General features: G+C 43.1%; 1 protein-coding gene across 5 annotated transcripts in view; it reads left to right on the top strand.

Annotated features, from left to right (window-relative positions):
• ECE1 (endothelin converting enzyme 1) overlaps positions 1–24,596 on the top strand; it is a 4,237,764-nt gene that overhangs the window by 1,743,142 nt on the left and 2,470,026 nt on the right. For all 5 annotated transcript variants that reach the window (XM_044063171.1, XM_044063172.1, XM_044063170.1 and 2 more), the window contains one exon: positions 11,659–11,783. In XM_044063171.1, coding sequence (XP_043919106.1) covers positions 11,659–11,783 — 125 coding nt within the window. The remainder of the gene's footprint in view (positions 1–11,658; positions 11,784–24,596) is intronic.

Genomic DNA, 24,596 nt, shown 5'->3' with positions numbered 1-24,596 from the left:
GGGGAACCCCGGGAAAAATTTCCCCAGCAAGATTAAAAAAGGGTTCCCCCTGGGTTTTTCCGGGGGGACTTTTTTTGCTTCCTACCCTGTCCTCCGGTTCAGGGTTTGGTACTGCGACCTCTTCAGCCGGGCCCGAGGGGAACACTTTGGGACTGGGTGCTTCGGTGCCTAGTCTTCCTCTCGGAGCATCGGCTGCTGGAATTTAGTGCCATCATGGCCTCTAGACCAGTGACCTCCTTGGATTCTGGAGGTCCAGCCTTTGAGGCCATGAGGAGCGCGCTGGCCATGCCTTTGCCGGTTCAGCAAGATTCTACCTCACCGTCCCTAGATTTGGAGACTGGTGCCTCTGTTGTGTTGCAGCCCCCGGCAGCGGGGCCCCAGGGCCTGAGGATACCCCCATCGGTTCCCTTCTTCGGGTGGTCCGTCCGAAACTGCTTCGGACGAACCCCACGGAAGAAATTGTGTAAGAGGAAGCACGTAGACTCCCAAGATGAGTCTGTTACATCGGATACTGACCTCGATGACGCAGAAGGGTCCCCAAATCATCTTCGGATGATATCTCCTTCTCAGATATCTTGGAGATTCTGAGACAGAGAGGTGACTGGCAAGCCAAAACCCATTCAGCTGAGGAGTCAGTCTTCCTCAAGGCCTTTGGGGCCCAGCCTCGCCTCCTGGGTGTCTCCGCCTTGATGAACTCCTTGATTTGGTTTCTCGGGCGGGAACACCCTGATTCTGTGGAACCGTGCCTGAGAGGCCCAATAAATTTTGTCAGCCCCCAGAAGGAGTTTCTCACAAAGGGTGTGCCTGTAGATGCTTTGGTGGTGGCTTCTGCCACACAGCAGGACGTGGCAGAGGCTTCGACGTCTGTTCATCCTCCTAATAAGGATTCTAGGAGTATGGATAGGCACGGGAAGCGCACTGTCTTCAGCGGCCTTTGCCTTACGGTCGCTGAACTACTTATGTCATTTTACGAGGCTCCAAAGGGATCTTCTCAAAGAGCTAAATGACTTTCTTGTTGGTAACCTACCTGAGGCGCTGGCCCCGACTGTTGGCACATTGTGATGACTACCCTTTTTCTATTGTTAACTCCGCCCATGAGGCTCATTTCATATGCGTCAAGGGGCGAGTAGAGCAGCGGAACAGGCGCTGTTCCCTCAGGAGACAAGCCTGGTTACGCTTTGTGTTCGCTCATGGAGGCCTTCAAGTCTTCCTTCACGACGCCTTTGATGGGTCATCTTTGTTTGGACCCAAGGTGAAGGACACACTAACTCGGTGCAGCAGAAGGGCAAGACTTTGACTGCTGCTAGCCCGATTTTCCGCCTCCTTCTAGGCCTTACCCCAAGGCTGGGAGAGGAGGGAAAATGTGGTTTAGAAAATCTCAGAAGTCTTTCCCTACTCCACTCAGTGATTCCCTCCAGAGGCAGGGAGGGGAATTTTGGAAGACGCCCCCAGAGGTGGCAGAGGCCCCGTAACTCTGGAGACCGCGATTCCTTTCGTGGTTCTTCATACAACCAGCGCCTGAGTTGTTGCCCGACTGCAACTCCGAGCCAGTCGGGGTCGCTTTGCGCACCCACAAGCTTGGGAATCCATAACAAGCTTATCAGTGGGTGCTTCAGATTATTACCGGAGGTTATATCATCCCCTTCAACAAACCCCTTTCTTTAAGGGAAATCCCGGACGTACTCACCCAGTCACGGGATCAGGCAGCATTAGAGGTTTCAAAGCTGCTAGAAAAGAGCCATCCAGCCTGTCCCCATCGACCAGATCGGATCAGGAACTTACTCAAAATTATTTTTGGTACCAAAAGACAGGGGACTTAAGGCCCATTTTGGACCTCAGTTCATTGAATCGTTTAAAGAAGTCCAAATTCAATGGTCACTCTTCAATCTATTCTTCCTTTGCTGGAAAAGATGCATGGATGTGCTCCATAGATCTCCAGGACGCTTACTATCACATTCCCATAGCTCAAGAGTCCAGGAGACATTTACGCTCCGCCTCGGAGTCAGTCATTTCCACCCGAGCATTGCCCTTTGGTCTCACCACAGCCCCCAGGGTGTTCACCAAGTGTCTGGCAGTGGTAACTGCTCACCTGAGAAGTCTGGGATTCCAGGTGTTTCCTTATCTAGATGACTGGCTCCTTACTGCCACCTCCGAGCATCTACTACTCCAAGCGCCAGAGTCACGCTCACCTTGGGCCGCTTGGGGATCACGCTCAATTTGCAAAATCTGTACTACAGCCATCTCGGCATTACTTTCATAGGCGAGACTTAGACAAAAGAATGCGCTTTTACCGCAGCAAGAATTCAGGTCTTACAAGATCAAGTCAAATCCTGTCTCCCCTACAAAGAGCCCCGCCCATCGGATCCTACAACTGTTGGGCTCGATGGCGCCCACCATCCTTTTAGTTCCCTTGGCCAGACTTCACATGCGAATTTTACAATGGCTACTGTCGGTTCAATGGTCTTATCAGGAACTTCCCTTGAACCACTTAATCATAATCACGGAAAGTTGCCGCCGAGATCTGCATTGGTGGCTTCTCCAATCAAATCTCGACCAGGGGCGACCCTTTATACCTCAACGTCCCGCTGCCACTGTGACTACGGACGCCTCCCAGGTAGTGTGGGGGGGTCATTACCTGGACAGGTCGGTCCAAGGCACATGGCAGATCCAGGAAACGATTTGCATATCAATGTCCTGGAGATGAGAGCGGTACTATTGGTACTCCAAGCTCTCCATCACGCCTCCCACAGGGCCCGACATTATCCTATCCGACAACATGTCGGTGGTGTGGTACATAAACAAGCAAGGTGGAACCAGGTCTTACCCACTATGCAGAGAAGCCATGAGACTTTGGCACTGGGCGTAGCTACCAACCGCTTAATGGCAACGCACATACCGGGAAGTCCAATGTGATTGCGGACAGATTAAGCAGGACCATTCTTTTACCCCACGAGTGGTCCCTCAACCAGGGTATAGCTAAAAATCTTCGACAGATGGGGTCTTCCTTGCTGCGACCTGTTTGCCTGCCCTCACAATGCGAAATGCAGAGAGTTCTTCACACTGTTTCCTTCTCAGGGACAGATTCCCAGGGACGCTCTGACTCGCATTTGGCCCCGGTCTTCTACGCTTTTCCTCCGCTCCCTCCTACCGAGGGTGATACAGAAGGCCATTTACATGGAGAGCGAGATGATTTTGATTGCCCCGCACTGGCCTCGTCAAGTTTGGTTTCCTTTCCTACAGAGGCATGCGATAGAAGGTCCATGGTTTCTGGATCCGGTGCCAGACCTGTTGACTCATCAGTCAGGACGGCTTCATCTGTCTCTCAGGTCCCTGAAGTTGGCAGCATGGTTACTCCACTTCCATCCTTAGTCCGAGACAATGCTCTTTCGCCGGACGTGGTCCACATACTGACTTCTTCTCATAAACCTTCCACCATCAAACTTTATTCCAGTAAATTGAAAAGGTTTGCCTTCTGGGCTCAAGAACGGGGTATAGATCCTCTCACTGCACCAGTATCGGAGGTTCTGAATTTTCTGGCCTCCCTTTTTCAGTCTGGCTCTTCAGTTTCTACCATTAAGGTTCAGTTAGCAGCGATCTCTAATTTTCATGCTTCTTTTGAACCTTCATTGATGTCTCTCAAACTTTGTAAGGCTTTCCTTAAAGGGGCTTGGCTCCTTAGGCCTCCTTTATCTCATCCTGTTCCCCCTTGGGATTTGAATATGGTTCTTGCTGCCCTAACTGCCCGTCCTTTCGAACCAGCTGCTACTTGTGATTTAAAATTTCTGTCTTGGAAAACGGCCTTTTTAGTAGCCATAACATCTGCTAGGCGAGTTTCAGAACTTCAAGCTCTTTGTTCTGATCCTCCCTATTTGATTTTTCACAAGCATAGAGTTTCATTGAAATTAAACCCTGCATTTATACCAAAAGTGGCCTCCTCTTTCTGTATTCAACAAACTATAGAACTCCCTGTCTTTTTCCCAGAATTCTCTAATAACGCAGAATATACTTTGCATCAATTGGACGTACATAGACAACTGCGTTTTTATTTGAATAGAACCGCTCAAACGCGGAAATCAAATCAATTGTTTGTTTCATTTGCAGCGAACAAATTGGGTCAACCAGTAACAAAAACCTCCATATCTAAATGGATTAAAGATTGTATCATTTTTATTTATTCACAGGCTAACAAAGACCTTCCCTTTCTAGTCAAGGCTCATTCTACCAGGGCAATGGCTACTTCCGTAGCTTTTCACTCCGTTATCAATAGATGATATTTGTGCTGCGGCAACCTGGACTTCTCCGCACACTTTCATTTCTCATTACAAATTGGATGTGGTTTCTCGAGGCAGAGCTTCCTTTGGTTCCACAGTTCTCAGGAGTGTGTTCCAATGAGCCACCACGTGGGCCAGCAGAGTAATCCAGGCTGCAGAGAGCTGAATAAGCGACTTTTCTTGATACTAAGTATATTTTTTGTTGCTTTCCACATCTGAATACCTAGCAACTGTATTTCGCCTTCCTTTCTGTTACATTGAAGCTGTTTTTACTGCATTTAACTTAATATTGCACTTGGAATCCTTGTTTGTTACTGTTTGACTGTATTTGTAGCAAATTCTTCTGTGTAAGCTGTAGTAGCTGATTCATAGCATTTATAAGTGTTTGCTGTACCTGTTTCTGCCTGTTTTGTGAAAAAAAAGAAAAAAATATCTCTTGTTTTTCCTGCTTTACTAGTTTAGTCCAGTTTCAGAGTTGCTGATTCCTGGGCTTTGGTTGTAGTTCCTGTGTACTGTTTCCTTGCCTTATTTGGGGAAGGAAGCTACCTTGCTTACCAGTGGGAGTGGGAAGCATTGAGCTGCCTTTGTCCAGTTTTGTGAGGTTTCAGCCAGTAACTAGTAGTTTATTGGTCGTTTTGGGCCAGTTTCTAGCTTTTTCCAGCCCGCTGGTATAAAACTTTCAGCTTGTACCTACTCAGCACAGACTCCACGTGGGCCAGCAGAGTAATCCAGGCTGCAGAGAGCTGAAGAAACTTTTCTTGATACTAAGTATATTTTTGTTGCTTTCCACATCTGAATACCTAGCAACTGTATTTCGCCTGCCTTTCTGTTACATTGAAGCTGTTTTTACTGCATTTAACTTAATATTGCACTTGGAATCCTTGTTTGTTACTATTTGACTGTATTTGTAGCAAATTCTTCTGTGTAAGCTGTAGTAGCTGATTCATAGCATTTATAAGTGTTTGCTGTACCTGTTTCTGCCTGTTTTGTGAAAAAAAAGAAAAAAAAAAAAAAAATATCTCTTGTTTTTCCTGCTTTACTAGTTTAGTCCAGTTTCAGAGTTGCTGATTCCTGTGCTTTGGTTGTAGTTCCTGTGTACTGTTTCCTTGCCTTATTTGGGGGAAGGGAAGCTACCTTGCTTTCCTGCTTTATTAGTTTAGTCCAGTTTCAGAGTTGCTGATTCCTGGGCTTTGGTTGTAGTTCCTGTGTACTGTTTCCTTGCCTTATTTGGGGAAGGGAAGCTACCTTGCTTACCAGTGGGAGTGGGAAGCATTGAGCTGCCTTTTGTCCAGTTTTGTGAGGTTTCAGCCAGTAACTAGTAGTTTATTGGTCGTTTTGGGCCAGTTTCTAGCTTTTTCCAGCCCCCTGGTATAAAAGTTTCAGCTTGTACCTACTCAGCACAGACTCCACGTGGGCCAGCAGAGTAATCCAGGCTGCAGAGAGCTGAATAAGCGACTTTTCTTGATACTAAGTATATTTTTTGTTGCTTTCCACATCTGAATACCTAGCAACTGTATTTCTCCTGCCTTTCTGTTACATTGAAGCTGTTTTTACTGCATTTAACTTAATATTGCACTTGGAATCCTTGTTTGTTGCTATTTGACTGTATTTGTAGCAAATTCTTCTGTGTAAGCTGTAGTAGCTGATTCATAGCATTTATAAGTGTTTGCTGTACCTGTTTCTGCCTGTTTTGTGAGAGAAAAGAAAAGAAAGAAAAAATATCTCTTGTTTTTCCTGCTTTACTAGTTTAGTCCAGTTTCAGAGTTGCTGATTCCTGGGCTTTGGTTGTAGTTCCTGTGTACTGTTTCCTTGCCTTATTTGGGGAAGGGAAGCTACCTTGCTTACCAGTGGGAGTGGAAGCATTGAGCTGCCTTTGTCCAGTTTTGTGAGGTTTCAGCCAGTAACTAGTAGTTTATTGGTCGCTTTTGGGCCAGTTTCTAGCTTTTTCCAGCCCCTGGTATAAATGCGCTAAACGCTAGCATTTAGCTGAGCTGCCACTGTTGCACACTAGGGCAGTGCCGTTAAGCAGGTTTAAACTATTCGGCTACCTAAAGTCCACTCTTCAAATTTTCCCTTAAAACTACCTTCCTCGAACTATACTACTGATCAAATCAGTATCCTATAACTAAAAGATCAACTCTACTTGACTCCAAGTAGACTATTCTCTATCTATTAAACCTAGCACTTGCTCCTACAGTACTTATTACCTTGATATGGCACTCTTGTCATAGATAGTACCCCAAAAGGCAACCCCCATTTCTCGGTCACCCACGCCCCCGAATCTTTTTTAAAGTTTTTCCTACCCTTCTAGCATGTCGAGGATCAGTTGCTAGTGTCCTCTCCTGCTCAGCTGGTGAACCTGGGAATATTGAGGCAATGTTTCAATTGCCTCATGTACACAGACAACCCTTTCCTCCTCCCACAAAACACAAATACATGCGAGATGCAACTATACGGCCAAACTGGAGGCTGAGCTCTCTCAACATAGGACTGGCAAGACCAGTCAGGAGGAGAAGGTTACTACACACACTATAGACCCAGTCTCACATAGTACCATTACAACCTCAAATCATACACATAAACACACAAAGACATACTCGGAGGCTCTGATCAAAAATCTACCAAAACAGCAGAGGCCACCAAAGCAGACACCCAAACAACCACCACCTCAGAACACAACACCCGCAACACATAGACCTCACAGTCAGAGTGTCAAACAGTCACAGCCCTTAAGGCCAAACACAATGCCAGACACACTAGTCATTGGTGACTCCATAGTCAGACACACTGATGTCCCGCCACCAGACTGAGTAAGGAGAAGGTCACAGTAAGCTGCCTGTCGGGCGCTAGAATCCGCCACATAACGCAAGCACTCAGGTCTCTCAACAGCAGGTACAAATATGACTCAGTCATTGTCCACGCTGGTGTAAACGACCTGAGACGCACTCTCCTTGGACTACATGAAAAGAGACATTGAGGAGCTCTCTGATTATGTAGCCCAGGCAGGTATGACCCTGACCTTGAGCAGTATCCTACCTTCACCAAGAATGATGCCACAATACAGAGATAAGATGATCAGCTTTAACAATTGGCTTAAACACTGGTGTCATTCAAAGGGGATCCAGTATCTGTCTGCCTGGGATGACATGCTGGACAAGCCACGCTGTCATAAGGGACAGCTTGCACCTGTCACCCTGGGATTCCGGATATTGGCAAAGGCTCTTGCCACCCCCATAGTGCCTTTTTAGGCAAGGCTCAAATTCTAAACCTACCACCCTAGAACACAAAAAGGAAAAAACTAAGGGTAATGCTGCTCAATGCCAGAAGTCTAAATCTCAAAATGCACGCACTCGAGGCCCTTCTCAGTATGGAGAACATCGATGTCTGTGCTGTGACAGAAACCTGGTTCAAGGCTCCTGAGAGCACCCCAGCGCTATCAGGTTTTACCTCATATCATGCTCCGCCCCAAAATCCGGACAATACCAAGAAAGGAGGGGGTATCCATATTCATCAAGGACACCCACACCTCAAGACTGGTGGCAACGCACGATGCATCGGAGACCATCCAGGTGCAATTAACCATAGGCAAGACTGCTCTGCAAATTGTAGCATGTTACAGGCCACCCTCACAAACTCAGGAAACTCACATGGCCTTCCTGAAAACACTAGAGGGGATAAATGTATCACCAAACACCATCATACTAGGTGACTTCAATTACCCTAATATAGACTGGGAACACTACTCAAGCCCAAACACCCTAGCCCAAAAGTTCCTGGAATTCATAAACTCAAATGCCATGGAACAACTAGTCACCATCCCCACAAGAGGAGATAACATACTTGATCTCATCATCACGAACATGGGAGCACAATGTTCAACACCGGAAGTATACCCCTCACTGGTGAGATCAGATCACAAACTAATCTCGCTGGAGGTCCTCATCCCACCCCACCTGAAATAAAAAGACCACAGTAAAGAACTTCTCAAAAGCCGACTTCACACTTCTAAAGACTAGTGTGGTCTCCTTTCAGGCCCCCGAGCCATGGAAAACAATACTCAAGCCGCTGAATCACTTACAAACGCCTTCTACCAGCACCTGCAGGACTGCATGGATAAGGCAATCCCAAGCAAAACAAAGACTCTTTGTACCAAAGGCAAGCATCCAGTCTGGTGGACCCCAGCCATAAACAAACTCTACAACAAAAGGAGGAAGCTACTACAAGATAGAGCAAAATCCTTAAAAGGTAAGACACCCTTGATCACTATAAGTAAAAACTAAGAGCTCTCATAAAATCATCCAAAGCAAATTTCGAGAGAAAATAGCTAAAGACTCAAAAGACAATCATAAGGCCTTCTTTAGCTATGTTAGAAACCTAGGAGGAAACTCCCAGATATGCTCAGAACTAGTTCAAAATGATGTGAAGATTACTGATCCTACAGACATTGCCAACATACTGGCTGACAGGTTCAGTGCAAACTTCTCCCCTCCCCAAAAGGAGAGATATCTATACCAAATGAGTGCAGCCCCCAACCATCTCCAGAGCCCAAGTGAGAACTGCTCTCTCCAAAGCAAAAAACACAGCATCCTTGGGACCCGATGGTGTCCCCGGCTGTGTGCTCCACGAACTCAATGAGGAATTAAACCCACAGCTAGGACAGCTGTTTAATCAAAGTCTTACCTCTGGATACGCACTCCAGGAGTGGCGCACTGCAACTGTGGTCCCACTTCACAAAGCCGCTGCCTCCACAGACCCTGGAAATTACCCGCCCATTAGCTTGACAAGCCTTATCTGCAAAGCCATGGAGAGGATCATAATGGACCTCATAAATAAAGACATAGGGAATTTGCAGACTTTGATCCAACCCAGTTTGGCTTTGTCAAAGGCAGATCATGCCTTTTAAACTTGGTTGACTTTTTCGAAACAGTCACCAAAGCCATTGATGAGGGAAAGGCAGTCCATACAGCCTACCTCGATCTGGCTAAAGCCTTCGATACAATACCCCACTCGGGTATCATTGAAAAACTCATCAGCTTAAATGTTAACCCATACATCACAAGATGGGTTGCAAACTGGCTGAGTGACAGAACCCACAGGGTCAGAGTTGCTGGTGCCATGTCAGACTCAAAGCCTGTCACAAGTGGTGTCCCACAGGGCTCAGTCCTGGACCCACTCTTGTTTGGCATCTACTTTTCCGAAGTACAAGCAAACACAGGAGGGTTATGGCTGACAAAGTTTGCAGATGACTGCAAACTGGGCGCCATAGTAGAAAACACATCTGACACGGATATCCTTCAGAAGGGTCTCACAGAAACGGATAACTGGTGCCAGAGCCACGGCCTAAAGTTAAATGCCAAAAAATGCATAGTCATACCCTTCAGGAAAAACAAGGTTACCCCTAGCTACCAAATAGGTGGCAATCCACTGAGCACAGAAGAAGTTATCAGGGACCTGGGGACCCAGGTTGATAGTAGTCTGTCATTCGACACCCATGTAGCTAAAGTAGTTAGGAAGTCCTTCTACATTGCCCACCTTATCATGAAGGGATTCTCATCTAGATCCAGGGAGGTCATAGTCTCCCTTTACTCATCACTCATCAGACCAATGATTGAGTACAATGCCCCATTCGGAATGTATCTGACCCGACACTTGCAGCAGCTGGAGAGGCCACAAAAGTTCCTCACCAAAAGGATAAAGGGTCTCAAAAATCTGTCGTATGCTGCCCGACTGAAAGAACTCCAGCTCTATTCAGTCGCTTACCGCTTGCTCAGAGGTGACCTTTGCCTAACATACAAGGCGATGTCAAACCCAGATTTGATGAATATGCTTCACCTCAAAAAATCTAGATCCGTCAGAGCCACAAGGGCGGGAGACTTAAACCTCGACACGGCTATTAATAGGACGTGCTGGAGAGATAGATTCATCACCCAAAGACTCCCTATGCTGTGGAACAAAATCCCGGTACATGTGAGGCAGAGCACCTCGCTGACCTTGTTCAAGAGAAGTCTTGACCAATGGATGGGAGATCGCAGATATACCCCAGGAATTACCTCAGTGTCACTGCTCGACAGAGGCACAGCAAAATAATGGGTATAGTTCCCCATACTAAAGGGGTGGCGTAAGCCACAAAACAATGGGCTAGGCTTATAAATGCCCTCGGGCAGATAGCCTAGTATGAACCTATGAACCTATGAACCTATGTAGGTGCTAGGGACGCTGTCCCATCTGTTGTGAATGTAGGCGAGATAGGATCCCATTACATCTTTTAGTTATGTACTTACCATAACTTCGGATGTATGGGATCCATCTCGCCTACATTCATAAGTACCCACCCTCCTTCCCCCTTCCATTCGGATTTAGAGGAGCTGTAGTCTCTTTTTTCTTGGAGATCTTTCTTGAAGAACTTTAGTTGGTTATAGTGACTACTAATTTTTCTGTGTTTGCATGGATGTATGAAAGCGAACAAACAAGATCTGGGGAAGCAGGTGTAGTGCATCCTGGGATAGGGAGTAGCCCAGCCAATGAGAGACTTCGTGCTAGTGTATTAGTTGCCGAGTCGGAGCCGATGGATCGGCTCCGAACCCCATCTGTTGTGAATGTAGGCGAGATGGATCCCATACATCCGAAGTTATGGTAAGTACATAACTAAAAGTTCTTGCCATCGACATTGTGGTACTTTAACAATTCTGTAATCATACCATATATTTGACATTTTTAACCAGTTAAACCAAGTAATCAGAAAAAATGTCTTTACAGGTAACTTAAGAATGGTAGGTGTACATTGTAGGCCTTTGCTTAAAAGTGGTGCATCGATGTCTGTCCATTTGCTGTATTGTGGCTTTATTCCCTGTTGATTATCTGGATCAGCAGTAGCAAAGTAAAGCATTGTCCTTGACAGGATGTTAACATGCTGAGCTGCATAAAGATAGCAGAATGCTTTCTCATTTTAGAAAACTATGAAGTTTACCTATATTACTTAAGTATAGAGTCAACTGTGGTGGTGGTGGTGCGATAGTGTTGTCACCTCATAGCAAGACGTTGTCCCGTTCGATTCTCAGCTAGAGCATCTTTTGTGTGGAGGCATACGTGAATGGGGCGTCCTTTCGTTGAAGGTTGTGCGTCATGGCTGGTAACCCGGTACGTAAAAATCCACTACCGGCCATTAGCGGACCGGAGTTCCGCTGTGGCGACCCCTATCCGGGAAAAGCCGAAAGACACAAACTAAAGTAGAGTCAAGAATTTATACAGCTAAAAGTGAATTAGGTCAGAACCTGAATAATTAGCCATTTGACGAGTGTTAGTCTTTGTTTAATTCTTGATTTTGTGCTTCATTGACTTTGAAGAGAAGCTGTGTGATGACAGACTTTGCTGATTTTTTTTTTTTCAGAAAATTCAACTGCAAACCTGACAAGTGAAGCAGAGCAGAAAGCGCAGCTGTATTATCGGTCCTGTATGAATGAAAGGAAAATTTCTGAACTGAAGGAAAAGCCACTTAAAGACCTCATTGACTTGGTATGTTTAAATAAACTGAATAATCATGTGTTCTCAATATTTTTTTTAGTTAAGACATGTTTTTCATTTCCTTGTGAGCCACTGATCAGTTGTTCACACAGAAGGTATGCTGTCAGGTGTCTGTTTTTGGCTAAGTAGTGCTTTATTTTGAATGGACTTTCAGTGTAGATGGATCTGATACTAAGTGAGAGGCATTTAGCTTCATTTTCTGGTATTAGCAGCAGTGCAATTTAACATTATACATCACAACTGACATGAGCCATCTTTGTATTGATACATTTAATTAAGGTCCATTCTGTCTTTGCTTCTAAGTGAGATGTTTGTTGTGTCACTTCATTGAAAAACAAAAGGAAAGGTCTGATATATACTAGTAATCCTTGCCCATGCCCAAATAAAACACCAACTGAAATTGCTGCAACCTTCAACTCCTATTTCATAGATACTATAACCAATCTAACCCTACCTTTCCCAAGACCAACTTGCCCACCACAGACCCCTCCACAGCTTACACCAGTTTATCCCCTATTTCCAACTTTACTCTCACCTATATCCTCCACAACTATTAAAAAATTATTTTAAACTCTATAACCATGCACAAATGCCGCTGGCAATATACTTGCAAATTTCAGCCAACTCAATTGCTTACCCTATCAGCTGCATACTTAACAGATCTGTCCAAGAATCTTTTATGCCCATCATCTGGAAAACCGCTTATATCCTCCCCCTTCACAAGGGTGGGCACCATAGACACCACCAACCTCTACCCAATTCCTGTACTATCACCCATCTCTAAGATTCTAGAAAAATGTATTGATTCTCAACTTCACCATCTGTCTTGCAGTCACATCCTCTCCCCCACCCAATACGGATGTAAGCCAGGACATTGTACCACCACTGCCCTCATATCCTTCATGGACACTGTCAACTGAGCCTGTGACACTGTTAAAATTGTATCTTCACTATTTCTTGATCTTTTTAAAGCTTTCGATACTACATCCCACTCTCTCCTAACAAAACTCTAACATAGGTACCGCACCTCAAACTCTCTCACTACCAGGCAACAAGCAACTAAATGGCAGAACACTTGCTCCCCTTTCCTAAACACCACCACCGGTGTTCCTCAAGGCTCCATTTTCAGCCCACTTCTGTTTAGCATATTTATCAATAACTTCCACACCACACACACTCAAAGCTCAGTCATCCTGTACGCTGATGACTCCCCTATCATCTGCACTGCAAACAACTCCTCAGAACTACACCAACTCACCCAAAATGCCCTCACCTCCACTGAAATTTGGATGTCTAATCATCTTTCCCTGAACCCCAGCAAAACCAAACTAGCTATCTTTGCCCCAGAAAGTTCACCCTTTTCAAAAAGAGAACTTCATTCAATCCCTAAATGGAACCACCATTGACATTGTACCTAGCACTAAACTCCTAGGTGCCATCATGGATGAAATCCTCACATTTGACCTGCACATCCAGTCCAATATCAAAAAGACACATCAAAAGCTTGGCACACTCTACCAACACAAACATCTACTCAGTGCATCAGCCTGACTTTCCCTAGCCACTTCTTTTCTTTTGCCCTTTCTTTTATATGGTGCCCCCCCTCTTCACCAATATTCAGTCCTTTCTAAAGTCCAAACTAGACTCATGCTACAACAAAATTGCTAAGTTTGTAACTAATGCCTCCTACTCCTCCCACCACTGCTTATCTTTACTTAACCTGAATTGACTTGAATTCCCCAGCTATCTAACCTTTATCCAACTAACTACAGCTCACAAACTTTTTCATAATCCATCCATGTACCCTGCTCTATTGTCTATACTTACTTTATCCCATCCTAACAGACGACTCTGATCCAGCATCCAACTGCTCGTAAATTTAGAAAGACCCAAACTTTCGGCTGGCCAGTTGCTTTACTCCTTTACCGTTGCAAAGCTTTCAAACTCCCTTTCCCTCAACACTTGGATCCACCCATTCAGTAACCCTCTTCAAGACATCTATTAAACAACACTTGTCCCTCATCTTGGCTGTGCAGATGTGCTAACACCACATCTCATATAACTTAACTTCAACCATCACAACTATTCTCACCCCCACTTTACTACTCTGGCATCATCCTTTCACATCCACCTGTCATTTTCCTTACTCCGCCTCTCCATCATGTCCACTTCCCTCATCTACTAACCCTCATTGTTCTACCATTGATCCCTCCTGTCTGCTTTCTTCACTTCCTAATTCTTGTAAACCTACCATTGAACCTGGCAAGATATTCGGGTACTCTCGCAGCCTACCCTTAGTATCATACCACCACTTATATCTGCAACAATGTCCACCGACTTTGCAGATACCTGCAACAGGACTCGTATAGCCTTTTGCTAAGCTAACGTGTGAAAACTGTAACTAGTCTCTAATTACTATATCCACTTTGCACCCACTGCAATAAGTGCCCTATATAAATTTTGCTAGATGAAAACTACTCGTATAGAAAGTTCACATGTTTTACACTCTGTTGCTTGTATAACATCTTTGATTTGAGATTGATTACTTATGTACTGTTTTTTTCCATCAATTGTGTAAGCTGCCAGTAATATGTACTAAATGTCTTTATTAATGTAAATTTTGTATTGTATGTGAAATGTCTTTTATGTGGAGCTTTTCTCCCCAGGACTCCACTGAAAATGTGCACCTGTAGCCAGCCGGACCATCCTGGTCAACAAATGCAAATAAATAATGATGTCTTGACCTTGGTTTTCTTGTCACTATAAATATCACCTTTGAGCTGCTCTGAGACAAAAGTCAGTAGGTTCATCAGAAGTCGTCTTTTGTAACTTTCTGTAGACGATCCCTTTATCGGAACTTCAAAAAGAAAAATCTGTAGTAATTCGTGGATGTTTTGTTTTTCTCAGATGGGATGACTATGCATTTTTGGCATTTAGCTTGAAGCCATGACTTTGACACCAGGTGTCTGTTTCAGTAAGGCCCTTTTGGAGGATGTCCGTGTCAGCCGGAGAGTCAATTTTGGCTCCCAGTTTGCAGTCATCTACAAACCTGGTTAGCCATAGTCCTCCTGTGTTTGCCTGTACTTCTGAGAAATATATGCTGAACAGTAGGGGTCCCAGGACCGAGCTTTGCTGGACACTACGTGTGACTGGTTTAGAGTCTGACCTGGAGCCCGCTATTCTTACCATGCGAGTTCCGTCTGTAAGCCAGTTGGCAACCCATCTCGTGACGTATACCCCACTTTCATTAATATTTAGAAGAACACTTAGTGGAAAAGAGTAACTTTAAGTAACTAAGTAAAACAGTTTTTGTTCTTATTTAGTACTTTTATAAAACATTTTATAATACAATCTAAATGTGTAGTAAAGCAGTTTTTGTATAATGGTTGCCCTCTGTTTAAATGTGTGTGGGGGGGTTAGTTTTCAGTGATTGTATGCGTTAGATATTAAAGTAAACAAGCACATTTAGCCATAAGAACTATACTTGCTTTTGTCCAGCTTTTCTTCTTCTTAAGCTATAAAACCTGTACTTTAATATGATGTGATCTTAGGCTGGTGGGACAGAATGTAAGAATGCAATGATTATATTTGTAGAATAAAGACAGTGTCTCTTATTTTTACTAAGGTGGATACCTAGAATAATGCCCTTGGCTTAGGATAGAAACAACTATTTCTAAGCAGGTAGGCTTGAAAATAAACAATCCACAAAAGGAGAACCACTTTAATACCAAACACAGCAGAGCTTTCGGATACAATCCTTCATCAATACTAAATGTTACAAACTTCTTCAAGCTTATATATAGGTCCAAAGCAGTCATATGATCAGCAGCCAAAAAATCACATGACCAAAAATGTTAAAACATATTACCAGATAAAAAACAATTATATATACATAGTTATAAACATTACAACTTCAGTCTGCTAAGCTTAACCAAAATTGGTTTAAGACTTAACATATTGTTTAAGCCAGGTGGACAATCACTGGCAAACCTTAAAATCCACTCATATTCTTTGATTTCTAAAAAAATTATTTAAATCCCCACCTCTCGGAGAGGGGTAAACACAATCTATAGCTCTAAACTTAAAAACATGATCTTGTCCACAATCTAACATGTGTTTGTATAGAGCATTTCTATCAACACATCTCCTGATTTCAGACTTATGCTCTGTGATTCTCTCTTTTAACTTACGTGTGGTCTTCCCTACGTAAAATGATTTGCATAACACACAAGTAGCCAAGTATACTATGTGCGTTGTAATACAAGTTGCTGAAATACGAAACCTAAATGTTTTCCCAGTCACAGGGTGTGTGAACACATTGCTCCCTGCACCAACAATATCCTCGCAGCATGAACAGTTATAACACTTGCATGTGCCAGGATTAGAAGAAAGTGGTCTTACAATATTCATAGAAAAATCCTTATAGCATAAAGAATTTTTTAAGGTTGTCATGTTCCTGTAGGCAAAAAATGGTCTATTACCCAATAGAGCCTTTAGTTCATTAGAAGCCATAAAAATTAGCCAATTCTTAGATATAATTTGCTTTATATACGGTGTTCTAAGGCTATATGCAGTCACATATCTAATTAAGTCCATGCACACACTTGTACTATTGGAAAGTATGTCAACTGAATCCAGTGGATCAGACAGAAATATAGGACTAAGTTTAGTCTTCCTGTCCTGCATCACTTTCTCCCTCTCATCAGAAAGAAGAAAACTATCATAGCCACTGTGGGAGAAATCCGCCAACATTTCCTCTAATTGCAATTCAAAGCAGTGGTCATCAGTGTTCAGTCTGCTTAGTCTGCATAGCTGGGATCTCACAATACCCCTAAAAATATGCGGTGCATGCATACTATGAAAGTGGGTATATCTACCTGCACACACATCCTTCCTATGCAACTTTGTATGTATGAATCCATCTTTAAACATTACTTCAGTGTCCAGGAAAACAATATCAGTTTTGGACCATGTCATTTTAAACTTTAAGAAGGGAGAAGCTTCATTTAGATAATTCAAAAACATATTCAAAGTATCCAGTGTACCTCTCCAAAGTAGAAAACAATCATCAACAAAACGCTGGAAGAATCTGATATATTGTCTGTAGGGGTTCAGATCACTGAAAATATGTTTGCTTTCCCACTGGTAAAGCACCAGATTGGCATAGGTGTTGGCTACGGAAGTGCCCATAGCCACACCAGTGAGTTGAAGATAGAGAAGATCATTAAAGAAAAAAACATTCTTTTTTAAGATGACATCCAGAAGGCTACACCAAGTCTCAATTTTACCATAATCAGGATTAGGGTGTGATATCAACAATTCTCTCAGAAGGTCAAGCCCGACATCATGCGGGATGACCGTAAAGAGAGAAACAATATCCAGAGTTACCAAATAATATTCATTATTAACCATTTGTTCCTTCTCTGAGTTGTACCATATTCGTAACTTCTGCAAGAAGTCAAAACTACCACGTAAAACCGAGCCACATTCATTCAAAAAAGGTTGTAGCTGCCCATGCAGGTAAATGGATATGGGCTCAGTCACCCATCCTGCTCCTGAGACAATAGGCCTCATGGGGGGGGTCTGTAATAGATTTATGAATCTTAGGTATCCCATACAGGCGGGGTATAATAGGACAAGGAACTGTTAAATAATTAAACAAGTCAAGATCTATCTGGCTCTGTAGCTGTAAATCATAAATAACCATATTGACATATGATATGCATTTTTTAACATCCATACCTGTGATGCATCTAAAGGCAGTAGTGTCCTCCAATAAACAAGACATAGCAGACAAGTATCTATCACGCTCCATAAGTACCACTACTCCCCCCTTATCAGCTTGCTTAATTACAATATCTTTACAAGAGCATAAGTCCTTAAATGCTCTAAACTCATCAAATGATAAGTTAAATCTGTCCCTTTTAGTTCTATTATTATTCTCATATAGTTGTCTGATCTGCAGTTCACAAAGGTCATGAAAGGCTTTCACCACCGGTACATTAACGGGTATAAAAGTACTTGAACGTTTAAATCTCCTCTCCACCATAGAGGATTCACCAAACAGTAACTTTAGATTTAACATTCTAGTGAATTTCTTTAAGTCAGTTAAGGCAGACACCAAGTCATCACCACAGGAGGGAATAAAATTAAGTCCCTTTGATAAAACTGAAAAATTAGCTTCTTGTAGCTCAAACGCTGATAGATTTAACGTACCTCTAATTATTTTCGGCCCATCTTGGCTATGCCTAAAGGGCTGTCAAGCTTCCTTTTTTTGGATGCCCCAGAGCGTGTCGCTGAAGAATCCCTTGTCATAGATCTCTCTTTTATAACTTCAGGCTGTTCCAACGAAAAGCGCTTAGAAGTAAAATTAATAGTTAATTGTTGGGACTTTCTCCCTACATCAGTATTAGCATTCTCAGTAGTTACAGTCACTTGTTTCGATATCGTAGAAGCACTAGAGATCTCAGCTCCAGGAGCTGACGTAGCGTGGACCAAACCATTCGCAGGTGCAGGCGGGGGAGCCTGTTTCAGAGGCATCTTATTTAGTCCAGTAGAAGCTGGAAGAACGTCGCTCACAACGTCCAAAGTATCCAAATTACCTTTGGCTTTGACTCTATCAATCGGCGGAAAATCACTTTTTAGCTTGTTACTGTTAAGAGGAAAATGCTCCTTAGGCCAAGAGAAGACATTCCCTCTACCAAAATCGTTAATGTCGCAAACTAGTTTACGCTTCTTGGTTGCTTCCATTCTGGCATCCAGGGTCTGTAGTCTCCCCACCATATCTTGGAAGCTATTCGACATACTGGAAAAAAGAGACATAGCCAGTATGTCGTTCTCAAGTCAGTGATGCATGCCATAAAAAGATACGTTTCTTGCATCTGCAAAGTTTTTGACATGTTTATCTATTAGCAGATATTGTCTGTGGTACTCAAGAATTCTGCAGCTGAGGGCTGTTGTACATTCTGATGTCATTTCATTTCACTGTTGCAGTATTCCTTACAATAGAGATCCCCTGCCAAGGGTGGCCCAACGTTTGCCCAGTATACCTAAGCCTTTAGGTTATTTATGGGACACCATATGTCTCATGTATGCTCCACGTGTATATCATAGGTCATAAAGGTGATGTCTGGATATAAAATATATATAAAATCCTCAGAACTTCTTTGCCACCAGTCTGAATGCCATCTTTTGATTGTCTGTCTGAACAACCGCTTCATTTGCTGGTTCACCAAGCCGTTTTCAGACAAGTGCCTTGTTGGGGTTTTTACTCTTATCTTTTTTCCTTTAGTTTTGTTGCTTGTGGCTTTCATGCCATCCAGAAACGGTAAATGCCAGTGTGGGAGACGGATTCACCCCAATATTCATCACAAGCAGTATTTTTTTGTCTTGGTGCTACTCACGACCATATTTCATGTTCCATTTGTCATGCTTTCATAGGTTGGTACTAGGCTATTGGCCCTAAGGCCTATGCAAGCCTAGCCATTAGAATTCCCTGGAAATTTCTTGCCACAATATTTATTTCTCTGGGCCCCTGTCTAGCAGGGCAACTGCGTCCTTGTGTTTAGGAACCAATGTCTTAAACTTTTAGGAAAAGACACTATGGAAGGAACTTCCCACTCTGACAGCCGTCCACGAAGAAGGCCAAATTATTTAGGTCCGATATCCCCCCCTCCCCCCCACTGTACTGCCTCTGCCAGCCATCTCTCCTGAGGCTAGTGAAAGGTGGGAGGATCACCCAGCTCATTTGTTGAATTCCTCTGTTGCGGCTGCTTCAGAGGCTGGCATGGATCTGACCTCGCACACATCCCTGGAGGTCTTGATGCCCTCCTTGAATATTCAGATGGAACCTTGGCTGAGTGTTCCTCAGATTTTGCTTAGGGAGGAAGTTCAGACTACAATTATAGAATGCTGTCCTCTGTCTGAGCCTCCTAAGTTTTACAAGGTGGCTTTGAAAAAGAAACAAAAAAACAAATCCGGTTTCTCCTGCTCCTAAGGACCCTCTGAGTGAATGGCCGAATTTCACTCTGGTTGCTTAATGCCTTTATGGCTTTGAAACCTGCTTAAGGAGTTTCTGTTCCAGCTCCACCTTGGTCTTCTGCTAAGGTCTAGGGAGCTGGATTCTTCTGAAGAGAATGTTTTAGATGAGATCCCTAGCTTATTCTTTTCAGATTCCTTCTCTTTTAGACTATGGTTCTGAGGAAGAAGAGTCCACTAGTCCTGATATTTTCTTTGAGATGATTTCCTTTGGGGGACAATTTCCAGAATTATGGAATTTTTTTATAATGATATTGTGCCCAGGTTTCTGAGATTCAGAAGAGGTATTAAAAGTTTCTGCAAATGGACTCTCCCAGAGCCCTGCTCCCAAAAAAAAATGAATAGGCTCTATAGGGTGCTTGTTTGCTTATGGTGTCTGTGGCATCTGGCAAGTTATCCCAGTTACTGCCCTCTGTGAAGTTGTTTCCTTCTTATTAAGACAACAGAACTGTGGAAAGGCTGGGTAAGAAGGATTCTACCACTTGCTACCCTTGCCTTTAAGACTGTCAATTATCAGACCTATATGTCAAGTTGTTTTTTGGCTCTTCTTTCTCAGGCCTGTTAGGTAATTTTTGACCTTTCTGAGTCTGAGATAGACTTCTGCTCTCTACTTGCTGGGGACTTCTCTGGTGTCTCGCCATTCTATTAAGTGCAGTTATGATGCAGCCGATGCTTCTTCTAGAGCTGCTGCTTTTACTTCTGTGATTAGGAGATATTCCTGGCTTCGGTTTCAACCTTTGCCTGATATCAAATCTAAGTTGATTGATGCTCCTCTGGAATTTATGTAATTTGCTCCTACCCTTTTCTAAAGATTCCAATTCCAGTTTTATCTCTAACTATATTCAGTACTTCTAAAACAGTTGGTTTAGACTTTGATTTCCATTTTCTAGCATTTTCTTTTTGGCAGCCACCATAATTAGACTCTGCAAGGCCTTACTTATGTCTAGGGAATTCTGAATCTGTATCATGGCTCAAAAAAATAATTTTTTTAGTTGCACTAATTTGTTAACCTAGTATCTTTGACAAAATAGTCTGCAGGGAAACTTTAAAATCTCCCATCTCATTACACTCCCAGAACGTATGTTCCCAATTACCTCTCTTCTCCCTGTCACTGCTCCAAAAATTGCTGTCTACCGAAGAAAAGTTCTCTGGAGGCTACTTTGCATATAAAAATACCTATGTAAACACTTCAAGCAAAGATCCCTAGATCTTGTAGACTTTATTGCTTATTTAGGAGACCTACATATATCTCCCCATTGTTTCTTTGTGAATTGCTTATCCAGTCTCTCCTCCCAATCCTTTCTAACCTCTGATTCTTATAGTTAGCATCCAAAAGCAGCAGCATTATTGATAAAGCTGCTGGACAAGCGAGTCATCCAAGAGGTCTCACCAGAGCAGCAAAAGTTTGAAACTATTTCAGGATTCTTTTTAGTGCCAAATTGAATGGTGACCCAAAGCCAATTTTGGACCTCAGCCAGTTGAATCAATATGTCAAGCATTCAAAGTTCCTAATGGTCATGGTACAGTCTATCTTTCTCCTCCTGAAGGACAATGATTGGATGTGCTTGATAGACCTTCCAGACGCTACTACCACATCAACATGGATGGATTCTCCAAAAGGTTTTTCCTCTTGGCTGGGAGCAAGTCTTTTTCAGTTCAGAGCCTTTTGGCCATACCACAGCTCTCCTGGATGTTCACCAAATGCATGGCAGTGCTTGCAGATCATGTTAGACTGCAGGGGTTCTCTGTCTAGATGACTGGCTCCTTATTCCTCCTATCAGGTCTCTGCTAGTCTAGGCCAGAAACCACCTAGGAATCAGTGAAACAGGACAAATCAGTTTTCACCAGTACAAGTTCTGGAGTTCACAGGAGCACATTTGGACACAATCATGCAAATTGTAAAGTTACCAGAGAACAGGTTATCCACTCTAAGAAACTAGGTCCCTTGACTCCTTTTCCAACAGATGCTGCCCGTCATCGTAGTTCAACTTCTAGGATCGGTGCCAGAGTCATTTACCTTGGTCCCCTTGGCAAAGTATTAGGAGTGTTACAGGGGATACTAGCACTTAAGTGGTCCATCAGATCCCAGGCCTTGATCTTTCCAATCCATTTAAATATCTGTACAAATCATGTAACTTTGTGGATTCAGTCACCAGAGACTTTTTGAGAATGTCCCTTTGTTCCTTCCTCTCCCAAAGCCACAGTTACCACTGATGTTCCCAACTGGGGGGGGGGGGTGGCATTAAATGGGTAAGATGCTCCAAGACATGTGGTTCCCATCAGAGACCAGTTTTCACACCAGTATCTTAAAAATCAGGGCAGTCCATCTAATGTTGCTGGCTTCTCTGGATGTCCTTCCTCTAGGAGTGATTTCTTTGCAGACCAACAAAGTGTCAGTAGTCTGGGACATCAAATAAAGGGGAACATGCTCCTACTCATTGTGTCTAGAAGCAGTGAGTGTCTGTCCATGGACATCTTCCAACCACTTTCTGATATCAACACATACCAGGGAAGACCAATGTTCTAGCGAGTAGGGGGAACAGATCTGCTCTGCTACCTCATGAATGGTTTCTCAACCCAACAGTGACAATGCAAATCTTTTGCTAATGGGGCCAACCTTGCTGCATTATTTTTGCTTCTCCTGATGATTCCAAATGCAGCAAGTTCTTTGCTCTGATCCACCCAAAGGGAGAGTCCCAGAGAGATTCTCTGATTCATAATTGGTCATCTGGTCTCTTCAAAACTTTCGTATCAACTCTGTTATTTATTTTGCATTTGTTTACCGGGGTGGTCCAGCTGGGCCAGAAATGAGTCCCGGGGAGAAAATCTCCCCATGTAAGACATTTCACATACAATGCAGAATTTACATTAATAAAGACATTTAGTACATTATTACTGGCATTTTATACAGTTGTTGAAAAAAAAGTACATAAGTAATCATTCTCAAATCAGACATTATACAAGCAATACAGAGTATATGTATGTATGTATATATATATATATATATATATATATATATATATATATATGAGAACATTCCATATGAGTAGTTTTTAGCTAGCAAAATTTATATAGGACACTTCATGCAGTTAGTGCAAAGGAGATATAGGAATTAATTAGAGACAAGGTGCTTAAACCTTTCACACATGTAGGAGTTGTAATAGCTGAGCGATAGGCTATGAGTCCTGTTGCAGGAATCCTCAAAGTCTGTGGATATTGTTGCAGATATAAGTGGTGGTTTGATGTGAAGGTAGGTTGAGAGAGTACCCAAATGTCTCACCTGGTTCAATGATAGGTCTGTAAGGGTTAGGAAGAGAAGGAAGTAGAAGGGGATTGTGTTGGTAGGACAATGAGGGTTAGAAGAGGTAAGTGGACAAATTGGAGAGGCGGAGTATGTGAAGACAGGTGGATGTTCATACGTTCATAGATTAGTACTAAGCTAACTGCCCTTGCAAGCCATTTTAAGCTTAGCCAATTATCCCTTGTGAGACTCAAACCCCGCACCTTGTGTTTGTAAGGCCAACACTTTAACCATTAGGCCACCCTCCCAATCCCTGTGAAAGTAGGATGCCAGAGTAGTAGAGTGGGAGTGAGAATAGTTGTGGTGGTTCAAGTTAGAGTATAGGAGATGTGGTTTTAGCACATGTGCACAGCCAAGCTGAGGAGAGGATGTTTTTTCAGACATGTCTTTAAGAGAGTTACTGAATGGGTAGATCTAAGTTTTGGGGGGAGGGAGTTCCAAAGTTTTGCGATGGTAAAGGAGTAAAATATCTGTTCATCCGAAAGTTTGTTTTTTTTCTACATTTACGAGCAGTTGGTTGTTGGGTCTTAGTAGTTTATTAGGATGGTATAAAGTAAGTATAGAAGATAGAGCAGGGCACATATATGGATTATGAATGAGTTTGTGAGCTGTAGTTGGGTAAAGGTGAGATAGTTGGGAGTTCAAGCCATTTTAGGTTGTGTAATAAGCAGTGGTGGAATGAGTAGGAGGCATTAATTACAAACTTAGCAATTATGTTGTAGCATGAGTCTAGTTTGGATTTTAGAGAGAACTGAATGTTGGTGGGGGGGGGGGGTCACCATATAAAAGAGAGGGTAATAGAAAAGAGGCGCAAGGGAAAGTCAGGCTGAGGCACTGAGTCGATGTTTGTGTCGGTAGTGTGCCAAGCTTTGATGCGGGTTTTTGACATTGGACTAGATGTGCAGGTCGAATGTGAGGTTTTAGTTTATGATGACACGTAGGTGTTTTGTGCTAGGTACAATGTCAGTGGTGGTACCAATTAGGGATTGAATGGTGAAGTTATCTTTTTATAGGGGTGTGGACTTTTTGGGGGCAAAGATTACAAGTTTGGTTTTGTTGGGGTTCAGGGCAAAATGATTATTAGACATCCAAATTTCGGTGAAGATGAGGGTGTTTTGGGTGCGTTGGTATAGTTCTGAGGAGTTTGCAGTGCAGATAATATTGGAGTCATTTGAGTACTGGATGACTGAGCCTTGAATGAGTGTGGTGTGGAAGTTATTGATAAATATGCTAAACAGAAGTGGGCCTAAAATGGAGCCTTGAGGAACACCAGTGGTGGTGTTTAGGAAAGGGGAGTGTTCTGCCTTGTAGTTGATTGTTGTCTGTTATTGAGGTAATTAGTGAACAAGTCTAGTCTGTGAGATGTGGTACCTGTGTTAGAGAGTTTTGTGAGGAGAGAGTGGGATATAGTATCAAAAGATTTGGAAAGATCAAGAAATAGTGATATGATTTTACTAGCATCTCGG

The sequence above is a fragment of the Protopterus annectens genome, chromosome 2.part1 (genome assembly GCF_019279795.1).
Source record: "Protopterus annectens isolate FY-2018-M chromosome 2.part1, PAN1.0, whole genome shotgun sequence".
Lineage (NCBI taxonomy): Eukaryota > Metazoa > Chordata > Ceratodontiformes > Protopteridae > Protopterus > Protopterus annectens.
Note: the sequence above shows the minus strand (reverse complement) of the source record. Positions and strands in the feature narration are given on the sequence as shown.